The following is a 23,101-nucleotide window of genomic DNA, read 5'->3' on the forward strand; positions in this document are numbered from 1 at the left end:
AGCTGATGTTCAAAAAGAAAATGATCTAATTTAAATCTATAAGTCAATAGCAACTCTTGTGTGAACCTATGCCGCAAACAGAACACCCAGCAGACATCAACTTTGATTTCAAAGTGGACCCAAGAAGCATGGTGACCACAAGCCTTCAAAGGCACAAAAACTGGCATCAACCACAAAATTTGCCAATGCCCAATAAGAGTAAGGCAATCTCACCTTATCTAAACTCTAACCACAGCCTTTATTACACTCATATCTCCTTCTTCCACATCACTCTTTATCAATTATATCCAACACCCATCTCACCATTACACTCATCATCTTTGTTAAAGAAACAAAAACAAAAAGAGAGAGAAATTAAGAAATTCCTTTTTTGTAGCAATGGCAACCATGAACTCTAGTGTTTTGGCATGCAATTATGCCATTTCAGGCGCCGGGGCTGGATCATCTGAGCTTAGCTCAAAGCTCGCTTCAATGCCTGCTGGTGTTTCCGCAGCTACGTCTGGCCCCAAGTTGCCTGTGATCAGAGCCCAGAAAGCTGGAGCTTCTTCTGAATCTAAAAGTGAAGGAAGGAGAACTGCTATGCTTTGTCTTGCAGCTACCCTTTTCACCTCTGCTGTTGCTTCTTCCTCTGCCAATGCTGGAGTTATTGAAGACTATCTTGAAAAGAGCAAAGCTAACAAGGTGAGGTTTAATTTGTTTGCAGATTTGGGTTTTTTTTTTTTTTTTTTTTTTTATCAACTTGTACTCTAAATTTAAGCATTTATTTTTGTAGGAATTGAACGACAAGAAGAGGTTGGCCACAAGTGGGGCTAATTTTGCAAGAGCATACACAGTTGAATTTGGTTCATGCAAGTTCCCAGAGAACTTCACTGGCTGCCAAGATCTTGCCAAGCAAAAGGTTCAACTAATACTTATACATGAGGTTGAATCAATGATTTATAAACTATGCTATTGATATCTTATGATTTGTTTTTGTTGGTGGATGCAGAAAGTGCCATTTATCTCTGATGATTTGGCTTTGGAGTGTGAAGGAAAGGACAAATACAAGTGTGGTTCTAATGTTTTCTGGAAATGGTGAAGTGGGCAAGCTTTCTTCTCAACTTTGCCTTTTCCAACATGTATCTAGATCTCCATTCAAGAATTGAACTCTACATCCATTAGAACTCTAATTTTCTTCTCATTTTTATTATTATTATTTTTTTAATTTTCACTTAGCTCAATCTATACTGCAAAACTACAATATTCCAAGAGTGGATAAAGGGAAAGAAAAAAGAATTTTTGGAAAAGCATCAAAATAAGACTCAGAAAAGCTATAAGCCATCAGAAAAACTACCTTAACTGTAAGTAATCAAGGGAAATTATATTTACTTTACTTCTGTTCAAACTGTATGCTTGAATTAGCCCTGCACTTCATTCATATTCCATTCTTTGGCAAGTCTGGTTCTTAATTAGATAGAAAAAGTTAGAATCTCTTCCATGAAAGTAAAACTTGTTGAGGAACATAGCGTAGCCATCAAGTATGTCAATGTGAAGGCAAGAATACAGTTGGTATACGCAAGATATAATGATGACAGTGGAGACCAATGCTTCCATCCAGATAAATAAATGAAGAAATCAGAATTAATAACTTCATAAATTCAAGATTGCCAAGAAACTTAGTTCATTCAGATTAATGAGTGACAATAGTTCACAATACAGTATTGCATCAGCCTTCTGTGGCTGCAAAACAAGGCCAAGGAAGAGATGTGAGGAGGAGATTATTAGGACCAAAATCACAGAACAAAATAATGCATTTTCAAAAACAAAAAATGAAGTTACATTTGTATATCCTGGTACTTCTATGTGCAGCCAATCAGTGCCTAATATCATATTTTAAAAAGCCTAAGTATTGCATGAATGAATCCTCCAAGCAAATCTGTAAATCATTCAGGGACTTACAACTGCTCAAGTCCGCTAGCTATCCTTCAATTTGTTTTGGTACTTGTACCGGTAGCATTCTGAGAGGTCCTTGACACAGCAGCTCAAATCATGCCGAAGAAAAGAATCATTCAACTCACAAACTGCTCAATGCAGATCCTTATTGTGATCCTTGATTTCCACCTGTGACATGATTCTTCAACTCTGATTAAGCTTTGCAGAGTTGCAGACTGTCTGCCAAATAAATTGGAGTAAAACCCCCAAGTTCAACCAAAATTCCAAAATCAACACACTTGACCAGTGAAGCTCAAGAGTATGAACACCAGGATGTAGAGGCATTATTCTGCAGCTGCGGACATGGCATTGGGAATACATCTTTGGCAAATCCTGAGATAAATTCACAATGCCATGATGCTGATGCCAAACCAATCAGTGTAACATTCTTCATGCATATCCCACCAAACGGTGCATCCTTGATTCCCTGCAAAACTGGGGCTTTTGTTGAATTCAAACTCACGATATTACTTATAGAAACACCTTTCACAACTGGAATTGCATTTCGATCCCATCCTTCATCAGGGTGATCATTGGAGCCCCTACTGAACCTAATAGGAATCTTGACTCTCTCCATTGTTATATTACTGATAGTAATATTTGATATGTATCCTCCTCTGCCTTTGTCAGTTTTTATTCTCACCCCAGCTGCTGAATCCCAGACATGCAAATCTTCGATTGTTACATTAAAGATCCCTCCAGACATCTCACTACCTATTCCAACTCCGGAGCAAGTTGGTGTTGTGCCTGCAACTCTCTTCACTAAAATGTTTGAACTTGGATGGGCCATTTTGATACCATATTGATCCCATCCACTCTTCACTGCTACAAGATCATCCCCACTCTCAATGTAACAGTCCTCAATACAAACGTTGGTGCTTGAGTCTGCAACAGGAAATATGCAAACACCGATTAAAAACCTTTCCAGCCTTTTGGTGCGGGTTAAAATATGACAGAGAAAGACAAGCAGCACACCTGGGTCTATACCATCAGTATTTGGGGCATTCAGGGGAGCCAAAATTGTCATGTCTTTAACCACAACGTTGCTGAAAAAAAAAGAGCCAATATTAATTCTCCAAATGTTGTATTTAAGTTCCAGAAAAATATTAACAGGGACAGGTGAACAAGCACACTAATAACAATTGGTTACACGAATCATGCTTGAATTACAACTCCTATGCTATGTCTCCACGTCCAATGAAAGCCCACAGGGAAAGTATGTGATGCGTCAACACATTCAAAAGAAATTAAAATCTGCTATTGAGAATAATACATGAAAACAAACATGGTCGAAAATATTTTAGCAGAAAAGAGATTACAAGGGAAGAGTCTTATCATTCTTCTCCATGCTATCCGCATAGTTTATTCCATTACGCATTTTTATTCAACTACATTTAAAGGAGAACACAAACTACTAAACTAAAAAGATAAGAAAGAGAAACCTGCAGTAAACAGGATGAATAGTCCAAAAAGGAGAATTTCGGAAGGTGAGATTGGAGATGAGGATATTATGAGAGTTCATTAGTTCTACAAGGTGTCCTCTTGTGTGCACCAATGTTCTGTTCCACCATAATTCCCACCACATCTTCCCCTGACCATCAATTGTCCCATTATCCCCTGAAAAGCCAAATTAACTGATAAAAATTATTGATTAAACTTTTGGACACAAAAGAAAGAGCGTAATTTCACAACGGACATCCTGAATTAGTTTTTTGCTTCTGATATTACCACCAAGCTATTTGCTGGCCTTCAAACTCAGAACAATGTTCAAAATTTAAGAATAAAATAAGATTATAACGTTCACATTTCATATTCATGATCATGCACTTGGCAATGTGAAATCTTTTCCCTTCTCTGTTTAAATAATGAAAGCACTCAAGAGACATATCAGTGCATAGGATTATCATTTTATAGTATATAAGTGCAAGATAGAAGCAATATGCAATGGTGGATACCTGTAATCACAACATTGGAAAGTCCATTTCCATGAATAAGACTAATATGTCTTCCTCCTAATCTCTCTCTCCCTCTTCCATAAGAAGGTAAAGGCTCTATAATAGGCCATTCCTTTGGGTCCTATTATTCAAAGACATAAAAAAAATTATTAAAAAAAAAAACTAAAAAATAAGTAACAAGGACGCACTAAGTTAAATACTTAAACGATTATTCCCATCAAAGTTCAAGGATGTCTGCGTTATGGCAGATCAATAACCGAGCTGGATCAAGTGTATCATAAGGGACCAATAGTAAATTATCTAATGGATTTTTTCGTTTTAATACAATTTAGTAACAGGACCAAGTTCTAGGAAAACACATTGGAGTATGGTGGATCCCACAAATTGCACATCAATACCCACCTGCCTACCAACCAACCATTGACATTTTTATTTCACATTAGAAAGAAAAGAAGGGCTACAAAAGGGAGCCATGAGCATGATTAACCGTGGCCAAACTAGAGAATTATTTCAAACATGCTAAAGTTGATTTCTCTTTTTGCATCCCAAAATTTTCAAACAAAGCTAGCTTTGTTTCTATTCCATTCATGTCTCAAAAGCAATATATTCCACCATCGCTTACCATTACTTTTCATACATTTGACAAACCTTTATAACGGATTAATTTCAAAAGTTGGAAATCAGTGGAAAACTGATTCATCAGCTAAATACAACGATTCTATTCCGATTAACATACGCCTTATAATCGATCAAAATGATAAATTTCTGGGTTCATCGGAATCATATAATATAAATTAAATGAAGAAGGAAACAAAAGTTAGCGTACCTGAGAGCCCAGAATAACGGCACCCTCTTCAAGAAACAAGGTGAAATTACTGGTGAGGTTAAAGCTTCCAGTAAGCCACCTCCCCTTGGGGACATTCAACTGGGACCCACCTTTATCTCCGAAACGCTGCATGTACAGTATCGCTCTTCGAAACGTGTCAGTATTTGACGTTTTCCCATCACCAACCCCGCCAAAATCCTTGATGGACATAATAACTTCTCTTCTGGGGAATTCTCGGAGGAAGCCAACACAGCTCCCAACAACCTCAGAAACTTCGGGTTCCGACAATCCCGACATAAGTCGTATCGGGTAAATGGTTCTGGTAGTGATTTGGAACGATAAAATCAATATAAGGGTGATCAAAAGAAGAAGCGGCGACCATGAGAGCCTGGTTACCTTACCCATGATCGCACTGCCGTGGTTTTGCTTGCCACAATCCATTCTCTGTAACGAACATGAAATTTCAATCACCGCCAACAAAAAAGGAGAGAGAGAGAGAGAGAGAGATTTTTCTTCGTATATGGCGTTTATGAATGAGATTAATTTACAGGAAGAGGGTTGTGGATAGGTGGAGACGAAGGCGGAGAGAGGTGGCGGTGGTGTCGTGTTCTTCAACGTCTTGTTTTTCTTTATCTTATATATATGGAATAAAAAATTTATAGAAGGTGGTATGCAAAGAAAGAAGAAGCCGCGCAGGCGCTATTCACGGGAGAAAACTAAAGAAACGGCCTTTCTGGGATGCGTGTGAGAATGATGTTCGGCATGTGATGCCTGTTACCTGATTACTTATTAATTAGGTTTTGCTTTTACTAATCCTTTTTTTATTCTAATTAATTTAATTCACAATAAAAATTTAAAAAAAAAAAATTAATATCCTCATATTATTATTATTAAAAAATCAATTTCTAAATTTTTAAAAATCTATTAATAATAATAATAATAATATTTAAAAATTAAATAATAAATTTCTTTAAAAATTTTATTAATTTTTTTAAATAGAAAATAGGAAAGGATCTGGTCTGGATTAATTTAGAGTTCCTGATATTTGTATATTTATTTTTTAAATAAAAAATTATAAAATAACACTTCTATGTTTATATTTTTAATAAAAATAATTTTTTTTAATTTATAAGTTCCCGAAATTTTACGTGGTAACGGACAGTGGGATCGCCTCATTCCAAATGCAATAATTTATTACTTTAATTATATAATTAAATTAGCTTACGTAAAAGTTAAAATGTATCTATTTTACTTGATTATTAAATTAAATTATTTAATACAAATTATGAATTATAATATAGTACTAATATATTAAATGACATTTAATAACAATAATTAATTTTGAAAAGAGTACAAATATTTAATATAAAATGCATTTATCAAAAATAATTTTATATTGCAAATATTAACAATCGAATTCGAATAAAGAAAGTTTTAATTAGTTGCTTATATTTTTTGTGATATTTTAAAATTTAAAAAATAAAATTACAATGTGTTTACGCTTTAAGAAAAATCACATCCTTTGCTTTTTATCTTTTTTTTGTTTGCTAGCGATATCTAACCGCTTCTCTATTACAGTATTACATGTCTCTATCACTCAAATCCATACGTACAGACATAGTTTCATTTATATCAGGCAGACATTTAATTCTCCAGACGTGCATGCTGCGAAGTGACTGAACCGACTATTTTTTCTCACATCATATTGTCAGGATGAGTTATCTTCTGTTGGATCCGTCCTCACAATTGATCTGACCTGCCTCATGTATTCGGATTAGAGTTTGCGGTATTGAATCGATCTGCTTAAAAATAACTTGATGGATTTTGAATTTGCATTTTAGTATAAAAAATCTGGCGGTCATCAGTTTGTTTTATATAATTTTCTCATGCAACAATATATTATGAGCTTTACGAAGGCATAATATAAATTTAAAGAAAAATTAATATAAACTATATATAAATAGAAAATATGATCATTATCATGATTTGAACATTTTGATTTTGTTGAAAGCATGCTTCATTACTTCCGTTTGGAATAAAATAAAAATTTTGTAGAATTTAATCCAATTGATTTTTTTATTAAGTTCTTTAATTTTATTGTTATAAAAATAAAATTATATGAGAATTTATTTACGACTTGAAAACAATTAAATTTTGATATCCTTTTAGATAAAAACCTATGTTTTTTATAATTGTAGCACTATTTAAATAATAAATGATTACATTTACTAATATATAAAAAAAGAAAATAAAATAAAAATAGGCTCTCGCAAAAGGGAAAAAAATTCTCAGAATATAAGAGATTGCTCAAATCCTCACAAATGAGCAAATTTTAAATCTGTCTATAAGAATGTATTTAGGTATAAATATAGGAAAAGAGATTATAAAATTATAAAACAAAGTAGTAGTAATAATAACTACTTAAACAAAAAATTTATAAGATTACTTATTTCCCTCTTAATTTCGGATTTTTTAGTACTTGATTTTCAAAAAGAAAATCTGTAGAATAAAAAAAAACGTCAGAAGTCTATTGAAAATGTCCGATAAAAACCTTTCAACTTTTAAATCAGATATATAAGTTAAAGTAATCGTAATAAATAAAAAAAATACATAGAAAATAAATAGAAAAAAAAATTAAAAAAATAAAAAGGAAGAAGAGAGTTCGGAGAGAAAGTTTTCCTTAAAAAGAAGAGAGAAACTCCCCTTTTAAAGTTTAAAAAGAAAAATCTCATTTATTTAGTCGGTTATTAAAAATATTTTTTAATACGTTCAGAAATAAGACTCATTTTTTTAGATAAAATAATATTATAATTTTTAGGTATAGTGATTCAAAAAATTTACAATGAATTAAAAAAATTAAATAGAAAAAGAGAAATAAAATTTATGTAAGAGAAATAAAAATAATAATAATACACACGAAATAACAAACAAATAGTGATTGAATATGCACTTAAGAACATATATTAATAAATAAATAAAGTATATATAGGTAAATCTCAATAATAAATATACATTGACATATTAGTGAATCTAAAGATTTTATATAATTATCATATATTTTTTTAACCTATTTATGGTGTAAATTTATTATTAATTTATGTAATTATATGAAACCACTATTTCACTTTATAATTTTTCCACAAATGAGGCATATAGACTGATGGAATTCTCTCTAAAGATTTTATTTGTCCTCCGTCTATTTTTTTGCAATCAAAAGAAATTAAATGTCAATGATCAATCCTAATAACTGAAGTGAATCCAATTCTTCAATTAGAACTTTCTCATTATTTATTTCTCTTTTATTTTATTACTCACTTATTTTAATTGCTTTGATCCATTTTCTTCTTAAATTTAAAGGTTTACAAAATAAAAATTCACACAAGCACTTGAAAGAGTTCAATATTGTCTGTTCATCTATGAAATCTCAAGGTATTTCTAAAGATCATGTTAAGTTAAGAGTTTTTCCTTTTTCATTTAGTTGCATGGTTATCCATCCTTATTCTCTAGTTTCTTACCATCTTTTTTTTTCTTCTTATAAAGAATTTTATATCGTTATTAAATTTAACTCTTTAAATCAATATTCTAAATAATTTGAGAAAAAAAAGTTTGCATGCAATATTCCTTTTCACTGATCATAAATTTATAGTTTACAAAAAACATATATCATTATCTCATAATGTGAGTGTTAAACTTGATTTATAATCCTTTTGATATTGGCTGAGTTAGCTCTTTTTAGATATCTATTGCATTTCATTTTCCTCAGTACGATGATAATAAAGATGAAATATAAATGTTTTTCCTTATTTGAATATTAAAAAAAAATCATAAATTAAAAAAGAAAAACGAACACCTCTATAAAATTATTAAAAGAAACTCATTTACTTGTGATTTAATCAAATTCAAATAAAAAATTCTCAAACATTAATTACAACAATAATAGCTTGATCTTTTTAAAAAAAATGTAAGTTGCCAATAGAGTAAAATTCAAGTTTTATTTGCTAATCTACCTTGTTCCAATAAATATCTAACTCATCTGGATATTGAAATTCGAGTACTGATCTCTTACTTTTTTTTTTTTTATAAAAAAAAGGGTAAATTGTACTTGGTTTGGTTCTTTGGGTTTTATTTATTTGAGGCTTTGATTGAGTTATTGATTACAATTTGGTTTGTGTTATGGTGGGTTTGGGCCTTGTCAAATAACAAAATGGAAAAAAACAAGAGTGAAGACTTTTTTTTTTTGTTGGTTTATTCAAATTAGAGCGAAAGCAATGGTTTTTTTTTTTTTTTTGTTTTGTGCAAGATGGAAGGCATTCTTGCTGCGAAGGAGAGTTGACGCGAAGAGTCAGTGACGAATGTGGTCCACATAAAGTGGAAAAAACGCGTAGAGTTGGGACCAAACCCCAGAGGCGACTGAGCTTTTTACTTTTTTTTTTTTTTTTTTTCTAAAAAAAGAAAATTTTAAAGTAAATTTAATTTCTACTTTCATAAATAATTAACATACATATAGTACTCATATCTATTTTAATTCTATCATTAAATTTAAATTTGGAGAGTTAATATGTAAAATAAATTTATTTGCTGTGAATTAGGTCTATTTAGATATATTTTTTATTAACTTAAATTATAAATTCAATTTAAAAAATTTGCAATACATTTAGAAGCATGTTAATTTCAAATTTGAAGGATTTTATTAATAAACATACATTTCACAATCAAATCACCGAGTCTTCAATTTTCTGGTTCCGTATCGTTTTCCTAGGAAAGTGACTGGAAAAACAAGAACAAGAAAAAATAAAAATAAAAAAAATAAAAATCGCATCTTGTCCGCATGCCAAATTGGCCATCTCAATTCTCACCCACCAAGCCCCCTCCCATTTTATTATATATTTATGTAATTCACCAGGTCTCTAGGGCAATTTCTCAAATCGAAATCCATTCCTTTCTTTAGATTACTATCACCTAGAGTTAAGAAACCCCTCCACCGCTCAGTCTCTGTGTGCAGAGAGATCACCATGGACAGAGAGCAACAAGAGCTTCAGTTTCTAGGGTTCTTTGGAATCTTGAAAGAATCCTTCAAGATCATATTTTCATGGAGAAAAATCTTTAGCCAGTTAACCCTTGCTCTTATTCTCCCTCTCTCCTTCCTCATCCTTGCTCATATCCATGTCTCCCAGCTCTTCTTCTTCAATATTCTCAACATGGAAGATCGCTTAGACTATAGCCCCCAAAATTCCCACAAAATATCCTCCGAGTGGGCTGCCTTCTGGCTCTTCAAGATCGCCTACTTCACCGTCCTTCTGATCCTCTCCCTTCTATCTACTTCTGCAGTTGTTTATACTATCGCCTGCATATATACTTCAAAGCAAATCACCTTCAAGAAGATTATGAGTGTGGTGCCAAGAGTTTGGAAGAGGCTCATGGTTACTTTTCTCTGGAGTTTTGCTATGGTTTTCGTCTATAATCTTATAGCAGCAGCAGTAATAATCTTGTGGGTGGTCCTTAATGGAGGTAATAATGTGTTTGGAATTGTAGTTCTTGTGATTCTCTTGATTATCTACTGTGTTGGGTTACTGTATATCACCATAGTTTGGCATTTGGCAAGTGTGATTTCTGTTTTAGAAGAAATTTATGGAATCAAAGCCATGATCAAGAGCAAGAACTTGATAAAGGGTAAGCTTGGGGTTGCAGTGGCTCTGTTTATTCTGTTGGCTTGTTGTTTTGCTGGAATTCAACTCTTGTTTGAAGCACTTGTGGTGCTGGATTTGTCACAAGGATGGGGAATCAGAATTGGAATTGGAATCCTTTGCTTCTTGTTGCTATTCAAGCTGTTACTGATTGGGCTTGTGATTCAAACAGTTCTGTACTTTGTGTGCAAATCTTATCACCATGAGAATATTGATAGGCCTTCCTTATCAGAACATCTTGAGGCTTATCTTGGGGATTACACTTCTTTGAAGGCAGCCAATGTTCAAATGGAGCAATTACAAGCATAAGTGTTTCTCAATTTGTAATGGGTCTCTTCTCATTATCAAATTGATTATAATTTTTAGTATTTATTCTCTTGTAAGATGTAAGAAAGTGGAAACATTTTCTGTAATTAGGAATATTATCAGTTTCATACATTAATTAATAGTGGCCCCTTTGATAACTCTGCTGATGGCTACTTGCCATCTATTCCAATAATAATAATTGTCCATATATTTAACCATTTTTTTTTTCAAAAAGAAATGAAAAATATATGTTATTCCCTAATTTTAAAAAAGAAAAAGTTTTATTATGCTCTCTCAGAATTAAGAAAAACTTGATTTGATTAACTTGTAAAAAAAGGATAGCATTGTGGAAATAATTTGAAACTAAAATATTAATTAATTAATTATAAAATTAGCTTTCTCACACAAGCATCCACTCTTACCTTTTTTTTTTTTTAGAATTAAAGATATGTACAAAAATTAAATTAATTTTTTATTAAAAAAAAATAATTATTTTTTTAATTTATAAAATTTTTATTTTTAAAATAAATTAAATTTTATTTGTTTAAATTTATTTTATAATATTTTTTATAAAATGAATTAAGCCAAGAGAGTTAACAATTTACAATTGCGAAACAACCAGAAAAGAAAAAGAAAAAAGCATAACATGAGTAATTGCTTAGGACAATTTAGATAAAATTCCATAAAATCTGAAAAAATACAACTAACCCTAGAAATTTAAAAATTTAAAAACTGAAAACAGATCAACATATTTCTTTTGTTTTAGGTTTTTGTTTAAGTTTTTATTCTATTTTCATCAAATAAAACAATTGAAAACTTCTAAATTTTTATTCTCTTACAAAATAATTTTCCCAAGATTAGATATCACACGCTGATTTTGATTCTGGACCAAATTAATTAATAAACCCTTTAGCAAAGAAAATTATACACATATTAAATAATAATTGTTTTTAAAATTAAAAATTAAGAATTAAAAAAATATAATTAAATATTTTTCAAATTTATTCAAATACACTTATTATTAAAATTTTTTTATTTAAATACATTTATCTTCGTATTAAAATTTCGGTAATAAAATTTGAAGTGTATTAAATAATAGTTTATATTATATAAATTAATAAAAATATCATTATCTATTTAATATATGTGAAATCGAAAAACTGCGGCAGTTTGTTTTTCGTTTTTTGCCAGAAATACGGCAGCGTTTGGATGGAGGAAAATGACACAAAATTCCTTTTATGTCCCCGATTAACTTTTGACAGTTTCCTCTCTCTTTCACAGTAGCTTCCTTGATTGTGCTGTGTGCTCTCGCTTCGTCTACAGATCTTCAGCACTCGTATTCTCAATTCCATCAAATTTTAAGGTATAATCTCATGTTTTACGATTTAGCTGTGGATGCTTCTATGGCGTTTGCTTGATCTAATGACGAAGAATTGTTAATACCATCATATAATCAGATTTGGATTTAGAATTGCTCATTTTCTTTTGTGAATTTTTTATCTGTTTTCTTTTTCTGCCTTGTTGCCTGATCTCTCTCTCTCTCTCTCTCTATGTTTGATTGGAATCAGCATGTCACTGTCAAGTGAAGGATTTCATTTTCCTCTTGTTTTAAGTTATTTACCTTTGTTTGGATTTTTGTTTTCTTGTTCTAGGTTAGTCTCCGTTTTGGCTTTAGCTGTTTGACAGAATTATTTGAATGGATTCGAGTTCGAGTCAGCCAGAGTTTGATTACTTGTTCAAGTTGTTGATGATTGGGGATTCTGGTGTTGGAAAGAGTAGTCTTCTTTTGAGTTTCACTTCTGATACCTTTGAAGATCTTTCCCCCACTATCGGTAAGTGCCATTGATGTTAAGGAGTGGTAATCTGCATTCACCTGTGAGGAATTGTATGCGTTGTTTTATAGAAATAGAAAATGTTGCTTGTACATGGATTCTCATTTATTAAGGTTACTGCCTAGGGGAAGAATGAATTGCCACAAAATTTTTAATTTTTTTTTTCTGGTGTTTCTTCTTGGGCTTTTAACTGATGAAATTAAGATGCAATATTTATTAGATACAAAGCAAAGTATTTTCTATTTGTTAGTTAGTGGAAAATGAACTTTCTAATTGTGGATTGGGCTGAATTGGAGGTGCCTTTCATATTTCTTTGTTATGTTTTGAAGTTATTATATTCACAATTAATTTGTTTTCAAATCTTTGCAAAGTTCTCTGGAACATATTGCATTGTAATTATCACCCTTCTTGGAGGATACCTTGATTTTGCAAGTAGCTTTTCCTTGAGATTCTCATTCTTTTCTTTGCTTTTCTGACGTAGGTGTTGATTTTAAAGTAAAATATGTCAATATTGCGGGCAAAAAGCTCAAACTTGCAATTTGGGACACAGGTGACTCGAACTGTCCAACTTTGTGCTATTGTGATACTTTTCTAAGCCTCTTAGATTTTGGCTTTGTTTTGTGTTATTGCCTGCTTTACTCTTTAGAACATTATTTGGTGCATATCTAATTTATCATAAATTTTATAGTAGTAGTAGTATCTCAGTTGTTGGTATGGTAATAGAATGTTACATGTCAGTTGAACCATTGAACTATATTTTAGTGCTACTTCACATGTGAAGTTGTTTCCCCTCTCCTTTTTTCTTAGTAATTTTTAAGATTCATTTTATAAAATTCCGATAGTAAATTAAACCTCCCCAGTCTATAACTCTAGGAGACAAGTGCTGAACTTTTGATCTCCTCATGTGATGGGGTCATAAATCTGGTCATATATTGTTGTACCCTAAATAATTGTCAAATCGAGATTCGAAATCCTAATTTTTTTTTAATTAAGAATCGAATTGCAAGCTTTGGTACAACTTTTGAAAAATCAATTGAAAAATAATATATATGTATATATATATATATATATATATATATATATATATATATATATATTTTTTATTAATTTAATAAAGCTGGCATATGCTTTGACCTTCTTTTAAGTTTCCACGGCTGCTATGTTTAACATCATGATTCAACTGCTTCATTTTTAGTTCAACAAGTTTGTCATGCTGGGCTTCATTTCTTGTTAATGGATTTGAACATTTCTAGGCATCACAACAACTAGAAACTAGCCCTTAATCCCAGATAACTTAGTTGAAGACTTGAGGATAAAATGAAAGAATGATGCATAAATTAGAACAAATTAAGTTTTGTGAGTGAAACTGAAGTAATAAAGTTCGATGCAATTTGCCGCAACTAACTTCACATATTGATGCTTTTCTCCTGTGCTTCAGTGCTTTGTTTAAGGTGGAAATGTATTGGCTCAAACTGCACCTCTAGTAGCTGCAAACTCTTTTTTATTTTTTGGTATTGTATTGTAGATGATGTTGCTTGTCTTATCATGTATAATTCAAGATAAACTATGTTCTGTTTGATGTCCTCTGATTAACACTAAACTAATTAAATCCTTATATATAGTTGTATGCTGATTTCTATTCATTATGCTACTAGACTTGATTTACGGTCTTTGTGGTGTAGGATTTTGCTACCTTTGCCTCATTCTTATGCTTTTTTACTATGTTGAATTAGTTTTGGCTTACCTTCTTCTCCATGAAAAAGGGAGGTTCAATCTTGGCCAAGTCTGACCCACTGACGCTGTACCTTTCATCATGCAGCTGGTCAAGAGAGATTTAGAACACTGACAAGTTCTTATTACAGAGGTGCCCAAGGGATCATCATGGGTATTTCCACTTTCTTTGACTTTTATAGTTCCTTACTGAATTTGTTTATTATGAACAATGTGCTGACTAAACCTTATTACAAAGTTTTAGAATTCATGTCAATGTTCCATTGAATTTTGTAAATTAATTGAAGTGGCTTCTCTTTTCTGCACGTGAAGGAATGTTGAAATGTGAAGGGTATCATTAACTTGTTTACATTGATGTAGAAATGCAAATGGCAAATTCATTTAAGCAAACTTATATGCACTCTTTTTTTTTTGGGCTCTTTGATGATGATGAGTTAATGTTAGCAAGCAACAATCAGAAATTGTCATTGCTGCTCACCTACCAATGAGTTTATTGTAAATGAGCTTTTAAAAGTTGGACGACTGGAGTGTTCATAGACAACCTTAATATAAATTCTAACACAATATAACAAATTGATTATCAGTGTTGATATTGATTTATACTCAATTATTTGCTTTGCAAACACAGTTCATGTTGTTGTGGATATAAGCTCAGGGCTTTGGATTTGGAATCAATTGATCAAAGTTCTATTTTGAACAATCACCAATTTCATTTGCTATTTCTAAAGGAATTTACCTCAATTTTAGAACAATAAAATTTCGGAAGCTAATTTAGATTAAGGGCTTTAGTTGCATAAATTAATGAAGAAAATATGAGGATTCTCCCTGCTAATATTCATTTTTGTTCAGCTTATTTGCAAGACATCATCTTATATATTGTTATCTCCTGGTTCTGGAGTTCTGGTATCACTCTAGTGTGGTTTTTAAATGATTTTCTGCATTTGCTTCTGCCCTATTCAATCCTATATGAGCATGCATGCAACAGATGCAAATACATCACTGCCTATGAATGCATGTAGCAGTATGTTTGCACCAGTTGATCCTTGGGCATCATGCTATGAGGTGTACTGTGTCGTAACCCACTTATGTAAATTATCAAAAATTCCTGATTTTGTGTCTTGATAACAGTCTATGATGTAACAAGGCGAGACACGTTCACTAACCTTTCTGATATATGGGCCAAGGAAATTGACCTATATTCAACAAATCAAGACTGCATCAAGATGCTTGTTGGAAACAAGGTTGACAAGGTATTTTTGAGATTTGCAGGCTGTGGTGATATCCTACTTAAATATGATTGTTTCTTTTCTTTTTGTGGAAAAGGGGAAATTATTGGGACAATACCTTGTGTTCTGCTCTATCTCTCTCGCACATATCTATTTGCTGGAGTCCTTTGATTTCCCTATTATAGCTATTTGTGCTTGTATATAAAGCACTAGTACAAATAATTTTCCCATCATTTTAAGCAGGAGAGGCTGAATTGTTATGCCATTTTTAATAATGCATGTAGTAAGAGGTAAAATTTGTGCTGGCCCTATATAGGGCTGAATGTTTTATTGTGAACACATACATATGAGGTTTTAAATCAAATGGCCAAATGGTTCTCATCCTTATAGCATTACGATCTGGTCTCTGCTTCTTACAGACTTCCTGCATGTGTAGGTTGAACTTTGAAAATATAAATTGAGGAAAAAGAAATGTTTTTGCCTGAGCAGGAGCTACTATTCTACTTATTATGCAGAACAATCACTGCTCAAATGAGATTCCTTGGAATTATATTGAATTGCTTTGCGACTAGGAATATCACTGAATTACCATATGGTGACCATGCTAGATGCGTTGAACATTTATTTTTTGTTTGTTGTATGACAAGAGTGTCCTCTTTGGGGGCCTTTATCTTTTTGCTTTCTTGTTTACCTCTTTTTCCTGACACCAAGGCAACTAATTATTGAAATAAAATGGACTTGGTATTTTATTTGAGATTTTTCAGCACTTATTTATAATTTCTCCATATCTCTGCATACATTAATATTAAAACGATATTCAAAACATAGTGTGGTGGTTTTATTTTTATTTATCTCTTTGGTTGAATTTCCAATGCATATATAGATTTTTGTTTCTGTTTCAGGACAGTGAACGGGTTGTAACAAAAAAAGAAGGCATAAATTTTGCTAGGGAATATGGATGCCTTTTCATTGAATGCAGTGCTAAAACTAGGGTTAATGTGCAGCAGTGTTTTGAAGAGCTTGTTTTAAAGGTACAGATATGACAACTTTGCTTGCTTTCTGGTAAATGTTTCAACTGCTCTGTTGCTGGACGTGTATATGAATCGATGTTTTCTAAGCATTTTTTTTTTCCTTTTTCTTTTTGTTTCCTTGTTTCCTTTTTTTTTTTTCGTTGGCTTAGGTTATGCAATGCTATAGTGTCATAATAAAATGCGACTTGATGCAGTTGAACATGGTTTGACCTTTTTCTCTTTGTTCATCTAATGCTATAAGTGATAGTTTCAATGATGTTGATATCACATGCAGATTTTAGACACACCTAGCCTCTTAGCTGAGGGGTCCAAGGGCTTGAAAAAGAACATCTTTAAAGAGAAGCCGCCTCAATCTGATGCATCAACGAGCGGTTGTTGCTGATGTTAATTTCTCTCATACACACATATTTCCATACCCTTAACTGAAGTGGCGGCGGTTCTCTACCTAATGCTGAAGAAACTATTATTCTTTATGTTTCTGTTTTACGTGAATTGGAAATTACGTGTAATATAGGAATGTTGCAGTTTCATTTTGCTTTAAACCTTTGTTTGTGTACATTAAATATTATTCATGATGAGTGAAAACCCATTGAAACTAATTACTATTGAATTACAATAAAGAGTTTCGCTTAATTGCAAATTACACTGAAAATAGAGCTATTGCTTACTTGTAATTTGTACTGAAATAGAGCTGTCATTGTGGTGAGTGGTGAGTGAAGCGATTGGTTGACATGGTTAATAGTTTTTAAGACCTTAAGAATGGCAATGGGACGGCTAGATTTTGTCATGCCTTCCTCGCTAGGGTGTGACATAGGTGGTTGGTCTTCTCATTAAGATTCATGTGTCTGACGAGACATGACTTTAAAATAAATTTAAAAAAAAATGTTGCGTGTCAGACCAGCAGCAGCCTGCTGGAATATGATCCACCCCTCTTTGATAAATAATTTTCTTCCATCCTTATTGACAATTTTTTTTTATCACATTTTTTGTTTGTAAAAAGCCCCATAGCAAGTAGGGCCTGGATATAGATATGTTTGTTATTGAGTTGTATTATTTGGTTACATGCAAAGATGTTGTTTTCTTAAAGTGTTCCAGTGAGCCCTTGGACCTCCATAGATCGGGTGCTTTTCTAATGCTTATATGTTATGATTTCTCTGATCGCTCTTAATGGTTGTTGTTCTTTTAAACCGTGGAAGGGTGTTATAAATTTTAGGCCATAAGAATGGTTTTTTTCCTGGGTATCATAGCTAGTTGTCTATGTGACCATCTGACCCTTAGAAGCTAAGATGCTTTTGGAGCTCTGATCGTCAGCTCTTTCATTAATCATCAGAGATGAGCTTTATTATTATTTTGGGCCTTTCTCTAGCCAGTTCTGATGGTGGATGGAGGTGAACTTCACGGTAATGGCAACAAAAGTAGCCATACTTAAGTTCATCTCATGTAGCTTAGGATTTCCCTGAGCCTTCTCTGATGCTTAGTTAAGCTTTGTTTTGGGTCCCTTTCTTTTTTCTCTTTATGTTTAAAGCCCATATTTGGTTTTTAACTCTATCAACAATGAGATCTATTATCTTTGGGAGAAAGGGGAAAAGAAAAAAAAAAAAGAGTACAATACCGTCCAAGACCATTATTGATTACGGTGCCTGCATATGTTGCCGTTACTGCTCAATCTCGGAGTTTGGGGCTATTGTTTCTCTAAGATTCAAGAGGGGATTTTAGGCATGTTACTGCTCATTCTAGCAGCCAATCTCACTGTTATCTCTAATCACTTATTAGGAACATGGAAAGTATTGTATGTTGTACACGCACAAAATTTAAGTCCCGCATTAATAGAAAAGGAATTAGTACGACAGATACAAAATTCTATATTACTCGATTAATGATTCAGCTCTCGTGGACTTGCGAGAATGAAGACGCCAGCTTTTGACGTTTTACCCACAAGTATGGACTCTTGTTGGGTAAGGTCGCACAGGGAGTCTATAGATGCAACGCTTTATCCTTGTGTTTGCCTTGTTCTTTGGGCAAATAAAGAAAGAAAAATCTACCCTACGTCTCATGGTTTATAGCCGAAAAAGTAGACCTTTCTGTTTTGGTCTTTTGGACCAATGAATTTATGTATTCATTGCTTAAAGAAGCACTTGCCTGCCCTCCTACTGCTCTACTTATTTATTATTTACTGACTCTTCTGGGTCATTGTGGGTCCTCTTCGAGTAGGAGATTACCCTTTTCATTTGGTTTGGCGTGCCATAAATGTGCTTCAAAGCAGCTTTCCTACGAAACAATGTGCAGACAAATACAAATCCAAATCCAAATCCACTGGTTTTCCTACAAATTCCTATCTACGAAATTTCGTGAATTTGGATAAGCAGCTGATCTTTCAGACACGGCCAAACTTCTTTCCAGCTATTTGGGTGTACCAAAGCCACTACTCCTGTCTTTTTAACGTTAAGACTTATTTGATTATTAATTAATTGTCTTTGAACCGGAATTGAGGGCAACTTTTATCTTCTGGGTCCTGCTCATGCTTTATTATTACTATTTCGAAAAAGGATATATGTCACGAATTCCTCAATTATTTGCCGATATTGATTGATTTCTTGGTGATTTATTCTCAAAAATCTCTCTGTCTAAATCTAGATGCATGTTGGACCAATGAACTATTGTACTTGCATAAGCATTTGGTTTAATTCTGTCTAAATTTTACACTCTGCAGCCAATGAATTATTGAAAGCCTTTTGGCATGGTTGCTTGTATATAGTAATATGAATGTTTCAATTACATTTAACAGACACAGAAGAACACTTATCTTTACACAGATTAGCATTCATACGAAAAAACCCAACAGACCATAAAGAAAACAGGAACCCACAAAAGCATCAAACGCCCAATAACATTTGTTTAAAAATGTTTTGGCTGCTCATTTCACTTAGACCTAAGCAGCTTAAGCAACATTCTTGCTTTTATTTTGGTCCTACCACTGCACTGGCTCTGCAATAGCAGCAGCAACTGTGTCAAAACTCCTGCACATATTGCTTCTTCTCTTGCCTGTAGAGAATCACTACATATTACCATCAGGGATCTCACTGCACTTTCACTTCCTTCATGATCCGATACCCTGAAAACCATCTTAACTAGAGCAGTAACACCATTGGGATTATTTATCACAGCCTCTTTTGCTCCCTCTAGTCCTAGAAGAAGCTCAATTGTTGCTGTTGCTTTTGGTGCCATGTTTCTTTCATGTCTTTCTGCATTTGAAATGTATGTTAAAAGTCCATCTATAACACCTTCTTCAACCAATTTCTCTCTGTTTGATTCCAAGGAGCATAATGCAGATATGGCTTTGACTCCAGCCTCAGATGCCCTGCAAGCCTGTTGAACAAGAAGAACTAGCCCTTGGAGGAGTTGCCGGTTTTCGCCAAGCATGGAATACAGCTCTATTGTTTCCAGAGATGATGATATTGCTTCTACAAGATGACACAAACTCACCTTGATGCTGCTAGTTCCTTGCTCAAGCAAAATATTGAAGGATTTCAACTTGGTTTGATTTTTTAGCATGTTTAGGGACTTGTATTCACCCCAACACAGCAATTTTAAAACACAAGAAAGTGCTTTCTCTGCAAATTCGATGCTTTGTTGGGAAAGTTTGGATTCTACTTGTTCAAAAATTAGTTCCAATAACAGAGGCAAGAAGCCAAATTGCAGCAAATAAGAGTTTCTGGGATTTGATTCTTCTGATAGAGCTTCGATTCTTTCAAGTGCTTGAAGCTTCATCTCCAAGGTAGCCTCTTGAGATGCAAGATTGTGCTTAAGTGTAGATAAACAATCAACGGTTGTCGAGTAATCAGGATCGAATTGAGGACCCATTTGGAGCCACTCATCAATCAAATGACGAAGAGTGTGATTAGGAACCATGGACAGATCATGAAGCTTCTGCATTGTGACAGGGCATGTGAGATTACCAGCAGCAAGCCATTTTTCAATGGCTGATCTATCATAAGTTTGGCCTGTACATAGAGTCACTGGATCTTTGAACAAATCTAGGCTAATTGGGCAAATGAACAAGTGGGGTATGCTCATTTGAGCTTCTTTCATGGAAGAGAGACACAGATTCAAGAAAAAAAAAAAAAAGAAAAAGAAAAAGAGAGTTATTGGTGGTGGATTCTTTGATGGTATTGGCTGAAAGTTGAGTATCTAACAAGTGGGTGGTAAAGACATTCACCACTAAAAGTGCAGAAGCAAGGAGAGAAGAAAGTTGTAATATACAATGCAAGATTTATGGGTATTAAAAGAAAAGAGAAAAAAAATTTAAAGAACACTCTTGAATTAAACAATGGAAAAGAATTATGGTGGAAGTGGGCCTTTTCTTACTTTTTCTTTTCCCCAATTCAGATTCTTCATGCCACAGTGAAGAAATGGCATACATTGAAAATTATGGAACTGAGTTGATAATCATGGCATAGGAAGAAAAACACAGAAGGAGCAATCAAAGTGATGGAAAAGGTAAAGAAAGAAAAAACAAAAGAGATTAAGCACTTAGCACTAGTAGTAGGAGTAGCTCCTCCTCCACTTCTTGCTGCCAGAAGCAGCCAAGCCAAGATTTAAGAGAGAGAAAGAGTTATGGAGTTTTGGTGTGTTCTGTGAGCTTTACACTAACAGAAGGGCAAAAGTGCAATCTTACATGGAGTGGTGATCAGAAGAGAACAGCAGCATACAAACACTAGAGAGAGAGAGAGAGAGAGAGAGGCCTTGCTGAAATAGTAAGAGATTGCAAGTGCTCAGAAGGAAAATTTATTTGGTTTTTTAATTTTAAAAGATGTATTAAAATATTTTTAAATTTTTTAAAAATAATTAATAAAGATGTATTAAAATATTTAATTGTTAAAATTAATAAAGATTTTTTAAAATTTAAAAAAATTTTAATATATTTTTGAAAGTTAAAAAATTAATTATTTTTTACTATAAAGAAAGGTGATAGGAAAATGGTCCCCTACCCAACTTTGTCACTCATCATCCCTTTTCATCATTAATTTTAGAATCAAACTTCTTAGTGAATTATTGATAAAATTTAGGGTTTAATCCATGAGAGTCATTCAATCTTAAAAAATAGTGGTTTTTATAATTTGATTCTCTTTCTCTTTCTCTTTCTCTGTAGCTATCAATGCAGTCAAACTGACCCACCTAAATAAAAAAATAAAAATAAAAATAATTATTAATGTCTTTGAAGTTTGAAGGTTGAATGAATCCTCATCCACTCCCATGTACTTGAAAATGGATGATTGTAACATTCACATGTGGATAATAACATCATGGGAAAGCAATTCATAGAGGGAATCACTAAATTTAAAAAAAAAAAAAAATTTTGACCATTTTGTTCTTTTGTCGTATATGTCATTTTTCTCTTCATAATAAAATTGAAAAATGATTTTAATTAAAAAAATACATTGAATCCATTTATAATATTACCAATATGTGAAATTAGAGAAAATTATTTAAATTAAATGTGTCATCTGACTAATTTTAATTTTTATCAAAATTATTTTTTATAAAAAATAAAAAAATTAAAAATTTAATTTTTTTAATAAAAATTAAAAATCAAAAGATAAAATTTGAGATCTCTTAAATTTATTTATATACACTTACTATCAGTTTAATTTTATTAGTGTAATTTAATTTTATTTTCTCAAAATAATATAAAAAAATTAATTCCACATAAAGGAGAAATTAATAAAAATAAAAACTCTAAAAGAAATTAAAAAAAAACTCTAAAAAAGGAGAAATATATAATTTAGTTGGGTTAAAATTGATTTATTTTAATGTTGATACGATTGGGCAAACATCATTTCAAATACTATTTTAGCGATGAATGAAAGGAAATTCTAAAGTGGGCATAAAGTTGATCAAATTTTTTTTCTAAAAGTTAGGAGTGCATCTTCAACCGTTGATCCCACTTTTTTTAATCCTGATTCATACATCCTACATCACAAATCTCCCATACAATAACTCCCATATATAAAAAAATTTCAATTTAAATTCAAAATTAATATTATATACTCTGAAATATTTAAAATTCAGAGATTATTAGAAGTGAGAATTTAATCCGAATATTATATTTTTAGGTTTTATTCTTTGATCACTCATATTTCTTATATTTTTTTAATTTTTGTCAATTTCAGATTTTTTATTTTATATATATATCATTTTATTAAATATGAAATTATATATATATATATATTGTACAAAAAGAAAGAAAAGAAAATTCCAAAATAAGGAAGATAATAGAATCCTTCTAGTGGTTCTTTGGCTCTGACTTCCTGACTTGCAAGGATTTTCACTCTAAGCATCCTTTTCAGTCAATTTATACCAGCTGCTGGGGTCCACATTTATCTTCTTTTCCAAACATAAAATATTAATTTTACCCTTTCAAAATTAAATTAGTATTATATAATTTTCAAAGAAAATTGTGCTACTTTTATTTAATTTAAGACTAAATGACAAAAAAAAAAGAAATTAATTTGAGAATAATTACTAAATTGATAAAAGAA

At 32.2% G+C, this 23,101-nt stretch overlaps 5 protein-coding genes across 7 annotated transcripts; 3 read left to right on the plus strand and 2 right to left on the minus strand.

The window, feature by feature from the left end:
• Window positions 1–221: 221 nt before the first annotated feature.
• LOC110627267 (photosystem I reaction center subunit N, chloroplastic) lies at window positions 222–1,169 on the plus strand. Its single transcript, XM_021773515.2, has 3 exons — window positions 222–681; window positions 773–898; window positions 989–1,169. The coding sequence occupies exons 1-3, from the start codon at window positions 379–381 to the stop codon at window positions 1,076–1,078; spliced, it is 519 nt and encodes a 172-aa protein (XP_021629207.1). The 5' UTR covers window positions 222–378; the 3' UTR covers window positions 1,079–1,169.
• Window positions 1,170–1,643: 474 nt separating this feature from the next.
• Window positions 1,644–5,505, minus strand: LOC110627266 (probable polygalacturonase). Of its 2 annotated transcripts, XM_021773514.2 has the most exons (5): window positions 4,753–5,505; window positions 3,927–4,047; window positions 3,414–3,588; window positions 2,947–3,017; window positions 1,644–2,856 (listed from the first exon to the last, which is right to left on the minus strand). In XM_021773514.2, the coding sequence occupies exons 1-5, from the start codon at window positions 5,191–5,193 to the stop codon at window positions 2,225–2,227; spliced, it is 1,440 nt and encodes a 479-aa protein (XP_021629206.1). In that variant the 5' UTR covers window positions 5,194–5,505; the 3' UTR covers window positions 1,644–2,224. The 2 variants fall into 2 exon arrangements, with proteins under 2 accessions (XP_021629206.1, XP_043805055.1); XM_043949120.1 differs by having other exon boundaries at window positions 1,644–3,017.
• Window positions 5,506–9,623: 4,118 nt separating this feature from the next.
• LOC110628626 lies at window positions 9,624–10,882 on the plus strand. Its single transcript, XM_021775402.2, has one exon. It carries the CDS (start codon window positions 9,765–9,767, stop codon window positions 10,743–10,745), a length of 981 nt encoding a protein of 326 aa, XP_021631094.1. The 5' UTR covers window positions 9,624–9,764; the 3' UTR covers window positions 10,746–10,882.
• Window positions 10,883–11,950: 1,068 nt separating this feature from the next.
• Window positions 11,951–17,195, plus strand: LOC110628825 (ras-related protein RABC1). 2 transcript variants are annotated; one of them, XM_021775638.2, is made up of 7 exons: window positions 11,951–12,105; window positions 12,400–12,574; window positions 13,056–13,124; window positions 14,394–14,459; window positions 15,434–15,555; window positions 16,434–16,562; window positions 16,837–17,195. In XM_021775638.2, exons 2-7 carry the CDS (start codon window positions 12,439–12,441, stop codon window positions 16,942–16,944), a joined length of 630 nt encoding a protein of 209 aa, XP_021631330.1. In that variant the 5' UTR covers window positions 11,951–12,105; window positions 12,400–12,438; the 3' UTR covers window positions 16,945–17,195. The 2 variants fall into 2 exon arrangements, with proteins under 2 accessions (XP_021631330.1, XP_021631329.1); XM_021775637.2 differs by having other exon boundaries at window positions 11,953–12,105; window positions 12,395–12,574.
• Window positions 17,196–19,364: 2,169 nt separating this feature from the next.
• LOC110627802 (U-box domain-containing protein 26) lies at window positions 19,365–21,308 on the minus strand. Its single transcript, XM_021774165.2, has one exon. The coding sequence runs from the start codon at window positions 20,649–20,651 to the stop codon at window positions 19,482–19,484; it is 1,170 nt and encodes a 389-aa protein (XP_021629857.1). The 5' UTR covers window positions 20,652–21,308; the 3' UTR covers window positions 19,365–19,481.
• Window positions 21,309–23,101: the final 1,793 nt, after the last annotated feature.

Source organism: Manihot esculenta, chromosome 12 (assembly GCF_001659605.2).
Source record: "Manihot esculenta cultivar AM560-2 chromosome 12, M.esculenta_v8, whole genome shotgun sequence".
In the NCBI taxonomy this organism is placed as follows: Eukaryota; Viridiplantae; Streptophyta; class Magnoliopsida; order Malpighiales; family Euphorbiaceae; genus Manihot; species Manihot esculenta.

Bases quoted from the DNA above. Each gene is read 5' to 3' on its own strand.
- LOC110627267 (XM_021773515.2), top strand. From the start codon at position 379: ATGGCAACCATGAACTCTAGTGTTTTGGCATGCAATTATGCCATTTCA. The intron at 682-772 runs GTGAGGTTTAAT...TTATTTTTGTAG, and splicing joins AAAAGAGCAAAGCTAACAAG to GAATTGAACGACAAGAAGAG. The intron at 899-988 runs GTTCAACTAATA...TGGTGGATGCAG, and splicing joins AAGATCTTGCCAAGCAAAAG to AAAGTGCCATTTATCTCTGA.
- LOC110627266 (XM_043949120.1), bottom strand. From the start codon at position 5,193: ATGGATTGTGGCAAGCAAAACCACGGCAGTGCGATCATGGGTAAGGTA. The intron at 4,048-4,752 runs GTACGCTAACTT...TTTGAATAATAG, and splicing joins CCGTTATTCTGGGCTCTCAG to GACCCAAAGGAATGGCCTAT. The intron at 3,589-3,926 runs GTATCCACCATT...TTGGCTTTTCAG, and splicing joins TTCCAATGTTGTGATTACAG to GGGATAATGGGACAATTGAT.
- LOC110628626 (XM_021775402.2), top strand. From the start codon at position 9,765: ATGGACAGAGAGCAACAAGAGCTTCAGTTTCTAGGGTTCTTTGGAATC.
- LOC110628825 (XM_021775638.2), top strand. From the start codon at position 12,439: ATGGATTCGAGTTCGAGTCAGCCAGAGTTTGATTACTTGTTCAAGTTG. The intron at 13,125-14,393 runs GTGACTCGAACT...TTCATCATGCAG, and splicing joins ACTTGCAATTTGGGACACAG to CTGGTCAAGAGAGATTTAGA. The intron at 14,460-15,433 runs GTATTTCCACTT...TCTTGATAACAG, and splicing joins TGCCCAAGGGATCATCATGG to TCTATGATGTAACAAGGCGA.
- LOC110627802 (XM_021774165.2), bottom strand. From the start codon at position 20,651: ATGAAAGAAGCTCAAATGAGCATACCCCACTTGTTCATTTGCCCAATT.